At 38.5% G+C, this 8137-nt stretch overlaps 1 protein-coding gene across 3 annotated transcripts in view; it reads left to right on the forward strand.

Annotated features, from left to right (window-relative positions):
• Positions 1 to 8137, forward strand: part of SETDB2 (SET domain bifurcated 2) — a 54471-nt gene that overhangs the window by 40795 nt on the left and 5539 nt on the right. For all 3 annotated transcript variants that reach the window (XM_025364056.1, XM_025364057.1, XM_025364058.1), the window contains 4 exons: positions 972 to 1197; positions 1703 to 1802; positions 3837 to 3930; positions 6495 to 6835. In XM_025364056.1, coding sequence (XP_025219841.1) covers positions 972 to 1197; positions 1703 to 1802; positions 3837 to 3930; positions 6495 to 6835 — 761 coding nt within the window. The remainder of the gene's footprint in view (positions 1 to 971; positions 1198 to 1702; positions 1803 to 3836; positions 3931 to 6494; positions 6836 to 8137) is intronic.

The raw sequence follows: 8137 nt of genomic DNA on the forward strand, positions 1-8137 counted from the left end.
TATGTGAGAAAGTTTGGGAAACACGGCTTTAGAGCCAGTCTAAAGGAATTGTCCTTGACTTAGTTCTAGCAGCTAGGCAGCAGGGAACAGAACAACCAGGTTCTGAAAATTACTCATCTGAAAAAATCAGGTTTATCTGTTTACATGACCAAGTGCTTAAAAAAGAAAATAAATGTCAGGTTCACATCAGGGAGGGCAAGAAAAAGCTTGCAGAGTTATCTGAATTCAGAGTAGTCACACATATGGATCCCTGCCACTCCCCACTTACAGATCCACATTCTATACAGCCTGCCTAGACATTCATCTCTCATACTTCTCAAAATAACTGTTGGATGAAAGCTACCTGTAAAATGCCAAGCAGTGTCCAGGAAGTATCATTGGTTTTATCGTTGTTGCTAGAAAATATACCTAAGATATGTCTCTGACCTAATGATGGGTAAGAATATCCTGCTATTAATTTGGACTTGGCAATTATAATATTGAATCCCTTGAAAGAAAATGCATAAACTTTAAGATTTTAGTGTTATGCAGAACTTAATATGACAACACTAGGAACATATCACCACATATTTAAACAGGTACTTTTGTTAAAAATTGTAAGTTTCAGATGATAAAGCCTTTTTAACTAGACATAAAAGCTACAATTTTATGACTAGAGGTCATCTCTAATTTTCTAGGGTATTTTCTGATCCATATCTTTGTTTTGGATCATTGTAGCTAAATCTCTTCGCTTTTGTATTTTACCAAAACAGACAGATGGTTTTTTTAGATACCCTATTTTTTCATATACTAGAAGATAAGAAATATCACATTGGTCTTTGTCTTGCAACAGTTTTGTAGGATGAGTTAATGTGTTTATCTTCGTTGTAAAACGTATGGGTTCTTTAGTCATGGAGTCGAAATACAGATGTCTATTTATTGTTAGCAATTATCTTCTGCGTTGTTCAAACTCTTTAACATTTTCCTTTTAGGAAGATTACTAAGCAGAGCTAACACTGAAAAATCTAATGGTATTGATAAAAATGGGAAAGATGAAAATACTATGAAAAATATATTTTCAAAAAAGAGGAAATTAGAAGTTGCGTGTTCAGATTGTGAAGTTGAAGTTCTCCCATTAGGATTGGAAACACATCCTAGAACTGCTAAAATTGAGAAATGTCCACCAAAGTTCAGTAATAATCCCAAGGAGCTTAGTATGTAAGTAACAGCTGAAGAACTCAGAGTAAATCTAAATTATCAATCAATTGGTTCATTTTGCTTCCCCTCTTTCTTTCTTTTCTCCTCATTTGTATTTATCATTTTGCTTCAAAGTTGTTAAGTCTAACACTTTGAGAAATCCAGGACATTTAAAAATGTAGCCAATGTACTATCCTCAGTGTTCCAGTTCTGGAATTTTACCTTATATGACTTCAGTCAGGTTTTTTATGGATGTCATAAGTTTTGCTGTTTTTTAAAATTTTCTATCATTTTATCTGAAAAGTTTTCATAGGTTCTCTTCCTTTTTTAAATGTACTTCAAAAATTATTTAAAGTATGATTATATTTACTTTCTCTGGGGAAAGGAGTAAACATACATGTTCTTACTTAGGTTAATTTCTAATAATTAAGGATATTTCTGTAATAATGGATATTATCTATACTTCAATAAAGAGAATGAAAAGAATTTTTAGTGATACAGAATAATTTTTTTTTTTCCTTTTTAGGGAAACGAAATATGATAATACTTCAAGAATTCGGTATCATTCAGTTATTGGAGATCCTGAATCCAAGACAGCCATTTTTCAACACAATGGGAAAAAAATGGTAAAAACTGCAAAATGTAGATGGGACCCTTCTTTTCTTTTTTAATTTTTTTTTTTTTTTTTTACGTAGAGTCTCACTCTGTCACCCAGGCTGGAGTGTAGTGGCACAGTCACAACTCACTGCAGCCACAATCTCCTGGGCTCGAGTAATCCTCCTCCCTCAGTCTCCCAAATAGCTGGGACTACATGTGCACAGCACCATGCCCGGCTCTTATTTAGTAGAGATGGGGTCTCACGATATTGCCCAGGCTGGTCTCCAACTCCTGAGCTCTAGCAGTTGTCATGCCTCAGCCTCCCAAAGTTCTGGGATTATAAGCGTGAGCCACTGCACCCAGCTGATGGGGCCCTTCTGAGATATAAACTATTGCCTTTCTATCCTTTACTTAGCTCAAAATGTTTGTGTTACTTTATAGTGTGTAGAATTTCTTTTATTGTTTTGAAATGGTGGACTGTGGAAATGCTAGGACCATGTTCTATTTACTTAGTATCGTCCACGGCAGTTGGCGTGTTTCCAGCTTGGCTGTATGAGGAGAATGCTGGTCATGATCTGACAGTGTGCTCCACTGAGATCGATAGGTATCCCATTCTGAGAATTTGTGGGAGAAGCTAAAGTGTTCAGGAGTTAATAGTGATACATAAGAAAAGGGACAGAGTAATTTAGGTGAAGGAGAACAAGGTTTTTGTTTTGTTTTGAGATGGAGTTTTACTCTTGTTGCCCAGGCTGGAGTGCAATGGTGCAATCTCAGCCTACTGCAACCTCTGCCTCTTGGGTTCAAGCGATTCCCCTGCTTCAGCCTCCCGAGTAGCTGAGATTACAGGCACCTGCCACCATGCCCAGCTAATTTTTTGTATTTTTAGTAGACACGGGGTTTTCATGATGTTGGCCAGGCTGGTCTCAAACTCCTGACCTCAGGTGATCCACCCACTTTGGCCTCCCAAATTGCTGGGATTAGAGGCATGAGCCACTGTGCCTGGCCGAAGGTTTTAAGATGTATGAGAAAGAAGAGATGCAATTTTAGGAAAGAATCATCCAGAAAACAATATTTTACATTGTAGCCTCTGAGGATACCCTTTGCATTGTGAACTAAGATTAGTCAGAGACTGAAACATAGAAGCAGAGAAAGAGAAAAGAGAACAGAGAGAGACATGATGGTAGCTTACTTTAGGGCTTGTTGATGAAAAGCAAAAACTCTTCTCTAGGTGTTATGCAAATATTTGACCTCTGCCTGGTAATGGTACAGTAGCTACCTCAGGGTCAGAGAATTATGAAAAGATTGGCCATGGTGTCACACAGACCCAGGTTTAACCTCCAGCTCTGCTGCCTGCTAGCTGGGTGGTATCTCCATACATTTCTTTTATCTGTAAAAAGATAATAGTATATGTTTCTGAGTTAGGAGGATTAAATGAGATAAACATCAGCAACTTGCTTAGCATAATGCTTGGCATCCAACTGCTCAATACATGTTGACCATTCACGTACTGAGAACTTTCATAATAATTATATGGTCAATGTGTATTGAACACTTAGTTGGTTGTCAAGCATTGTGCTGAGCGTATACCCCTCTTTTAAAGTTATCATTACTACTTAAAGTGACTGCAGTGTCTACAATGCGTAAGCACTATCAAATTCGTTAACCTTTCTTTGAGGTAGAGAGTAGCCAATGAGTGTTTTTCATCTTTACACAACTTACAGTTGAAGCCAAATTTATAATCTAGTAATAACACTTTCTCAGTACTGAGGATGATTAGAATTGAGGGATACAGACAGATGCATTAAGATTTTAATTCCCAAAGAATTTCTTGACAGTCTTTATAACTGTGGCTTAATAAAGCACCTAGAAGTAGAACACAGTCAAAGGGGATGACACATTTTGCCTCCATTAGTCTAAAGACTCCTTATGATATCAGCTTTGAGGCTTTCAAAATGAATCTAGTACATATGGCCTATGATGATTGACACTTGATAAAAGAGGCCTAACTGCTAAATACTTTTGCCTGACCTGGAAAGTAAAGACATCTTCCTTGTTTTTTTAAGGAATTTGTTTCCTCGGAGTCTGTCACTCCAGAAGATAATGATGGATTTAAACCACCCCGAGAGCATCTGAACTCTAAAACCAAGGGAGCACAAAGTAGGCTTTGTTTCTTCTGTGAATGCCTACCTTTTCTGCCTGTTTCTCTGTCTCTTGCTCAATACCTGTAGCTCATTTTCTTAGATTCCATAATAAACATGCTGCATTTGTCAGAAAGGTTACAACTTGTCTACATAAGACATCAGCAAACTATTGTTTGTGAGCCAAATCTGGCCCTCTACCTGTTCAGTATGGCATGTGAGCTAAGAATGATTTTTACATTTTTAAATAGTTGAAAAAAATCAGAAAGCGATAATATTTTGACACTTGAAAATTATATGAAATTACAATTTTAGTGTCCAGAAATAAAGTTTTGGCCAGGTGCAGTAGCTCACGCCTGTAATCTCAGCACTTTGGGAGGCCAAGGCAGGAGGAGGGCTGCTTGAGGCCATGAGTCTGGGCAATGTAGCAAGATCTTGTCTCAGCAACAACAAAGAAATAGCCAGGTGTGGTGGTGCACACCTGTGGTCTTAGCTACTCAGGGGGCTGAGGTGGGAGGATTGTTGAGGTCAGTAGTTTGAGGTTACAGTGAACTATGATTGTGCCACTGCACTGCAGCCTGGGCGATAGAGCAAGACCCTGTCCCAAAAAAAATAAAATGTAAGTTTTATTGGAATACAGCCAGTTTGCATTACATATTGTCTGCTTCAACATTACAACAAGAGTTGAATAATCACAATAGAAACCACATGGCCAGCAAAGCCTAAAATATTTGCTATTTTGCCTTCTACAGAAGAACTTTGCTGGCCTCTGGTCTAATTACCAGTAGTGACTTGATGCATGGCAAGAGGGGTGAGCCGGACAACTCTGACTCTCTGTGGTGTACAGGTGTTGTCCATGGCTTTGGAACCATTGTGCAAAGCAGCCACTTTCAAACTCTTTGTAGATGGCTTTAAAAATAAGCACACATCACTCTCCTGCAGTTGCCTAGCCAATACTGCCACAGAGCATACTCAGCATGACTCTGGCAAAAGGCTAAAATATTGCCACCCTGAGTCCTTGTGTTTCAGAGTTACTAGTCCTTGCCGTAGTTAATATTACAACTGAACAAACCTTATTTTTGGTACTTTTGCATTTCACTGTGTCCTTCACAAGGAGACATTGCTGAGACATGTCCATTTGTGAAGAATTGGTGAGCCACTGCTGCCTCTTCTCCCCTGCAACCCCAGCTCTCCACCTAATATTAAAGGATGGAGATTGGAGGAGACATGGCAGTTCCTTGATAGAAAAGGTTTATCGAGAAAGGGGATTTTGTGTATTATATTTATTTTATCATGCATGTGAGCCACAATGCATACCGTTGCTTTTGGTTCTTTTGCCCTTTTCATTGAGTACTACAATATATACAGTGGGTACTCTAAAAGTCAACAGCTATGTACTTTTTGTATAAAAAAATCCAGAGTTGTATTATGGCTTACATGTAACCCATGATTAAAATATGAGTACATGTAGGAACAGCAGCCAGCAACAACAGTGATGATTAAATTAAGAGCCTTAATTTTAAACAGGTATAATATCTTTGTGCCATTGAATTAGGTGGTCCAAGTAGCTTTGTGGCTCTTTTAAAATAAGTAATTTATACTTACTCCATCTGACATACATTCATACCTTTTTTTTTTTTTTTTAAGAGAGACAGCGACTCGTTCTGTCACCCAAGCTGGAGTGCAGTGGTGGGATCATAGCTCCCTGTACCTTCCAGTTCCTGGGCTCAAACAGTCCTCCCACCTCAGTCTCCTGAGCAACCAGAACTACAGTCACACACCCCCTTGTTGGCTAATTTCTTTTTTTTTAAAATTTTTTTGTAGAGATGGGGTCTCACTTTGTTGCCCAGGCTGGTCTTGAATTCTTGGCCTCAAGCATCCTCCTGCCTTGGCCTCCCAAAGTGCTGGGATTACAGGTGTGAGCCACCAAGCCCAGCCATATTCATACTTTTGAATACTTTCAAAAAACTATTTTTCTTATTGGATAAGAAAAACGATTAAGCAGTGCATCTGCTTTTAAAGGATTATTGTTTACAAAAGTGTAATTATTGAATGGTCATCTAGTAAAACACCAAACACTAATATGTGCAAAACCCCTAGCAATACAGTTGTCACTGCTGGGACTTGTGGAAGGTGACTCTGTCTGAGTTAGACGTTTTATTGGCAGCGTAAAGGCCTAGAGTGCCTCCAAAACACCCACTCTGTTACATTTGTTTAGAATATACTTAAGTGCAGATTCCAGAATTAAAGAGAAGAAAGTCAGTTTTTATTAAGAGTAGAGATTAAATATAGTAATGAAGAAGCAAGATGTAGATTCATAAAAAGGCATTTTTACATAGTAGAGAGAAGGCAGACTTTGGGATTCAAACATTTCTGGGTTACCCCAGTTCTCATTATTGTGGGTCAGATGAATTCCTTAATCCCTCAGAGACTCAAAGTTTCCTTTATATAATTAATACTACCTGCCTAACACATTGTAAGGATTGATAATTAAAGCACCTAGCATCTAATTAGTGTTGTTAATTTCAGCACTATTGCTCAGCAAGTATATTTCCTAATGTTTCCTTCCAAAATATCTATTAGAGGACTCAAGTTCAAACCATGTTGATGATTTTGAAGATAATCTGCTGACTGAATCAGATGTGATAGATATAACTAAATGTAGAGAAGAAACTCCACCAAGGAGCAGATGTAACCAGGCGACCACATTGGATAATCAGAATATTAAAAAGGCAGTTGAGGTTCAAATACAGAAACCCCAAGAGGGACGATCTACAGCATGTCAAAAACAACAGGTCTTTTGTGATGAAGAATTGCTAAGTGAAACCAAGAACACTTCATCTGATTCTCTAACAAAGTTCAACAAAGGGAATGTGTTTTTATTGGATGCCACAAAAGAAGGAAATGTCGGCCGCTTCCTTAATGTGAGTATAAGGGCTGAGATTCCTATTTCTGAACAACTGTTTTTCTATGCTACTTAACATAATTATGAGGAAAATAAGATAAACAGACTCTAAAGTCAGACCATCTGGTTAGAATTCCAGTCCTCCACTTGTATACTGTTGGATGTTTTACTTGACCTCTGATACATCATTTTCTACCTCTGTAATATGGGGACAAATGATAACTGTCTCAGGATGTTATGAGAATCTAATGAATTATAATAAAGTGCTTAGAACAGTGCCAGCACATAGTAAACATTTGCTTTTTAAAAACTGTAAGAAATGGTGTATAAGAAAAGTATTTAAATATATCAGATTTAAATAAGCTCATTTACCTGAGTTGAAAAAAATGTATGGATAGGAAGTTATCAGTGAAATTAAATGGTGGCAGATATGTCCAAAGAATACTGCAGGGATTTAATGGTGTATTAATATGGAAAGATTGCCACAATATACTGTTTTTGGGGGTTGGTTTGTTTGTTTTGAGATGGAGTCTCACTGTGTCACCAGTGGCACAATCTTGGCTCACTGCAACCTCCACTTCTGGGGTTCAAGCGATTCTCATGCTTCAGCCTCCTGAGTAGCTGAAATTACAGGCATTAATGAATCCCATGATGAATGTGTGGAGCTGGCAGCTAGTGGGCAACAGAGCAATACTGGAATAGTGCTAATATGAGTAAATGGTATCATCTTTTTAGAAGCCTTGAAACGAAGCTACATAATGGCTGTCTTCAGCAGCGAAACTCGTTACTTACAATATCTCCTCTCCAAAAGGCTTGTTTGTTACAGTGAAGTAAACATTAGGTTCTGTACATCTTCATGTTAAACTTACTTTGTGAAAACTTTTTGTTACAAAAAAGAAAAAACAAAAGCCATACCTTGAGAAGTACTGTGCTCCCATTCCCATGCCCCCACTCCACCTTCTCTCTTTAGGTCATCATTTTTATTCTTTTTTTTTTTTTTTGAGACTGAGTCTCACTCTTTCGCCGGGCTGGAGTGCGATGGTACGATCTCGGCTCACTGCAATCTCTGCCTCCTGGGTTCAAGCGATTCTCCCCATCAGCCTCCTGAGTAGCTGAGATTACAGGCGTGCACCACCATGCCTGGCTAACTTTTGTATTTTTAGTAGAGATACAGTTTCACCATGTTGGCCAGGCTGGTCTCAAACTCCTGACCTCAAGTGATCTGCCCGCTTTGGCCTCCCAAAGTGCTGGGATTACAGGTGTGAGCCACCGCACCTGGCCTTATTTCTCCCGCCCCCCACCCCCCCCCCTTTTTTTTTTT

The sequence above is a fragment of the Theropithecus gelada genome, chromosome 17, assembly GCF_003255815.1.
Source record: "Theropithecus gelada isolate Dixy chromosome 17, Tgel_1.0, whole genome shotgun sequence".
NCBI lineage: Eukaryota > Metazoa > Chordata > Mammalia > Primates > Cercopithecidae > Theropithecus > Theropithecus gelada.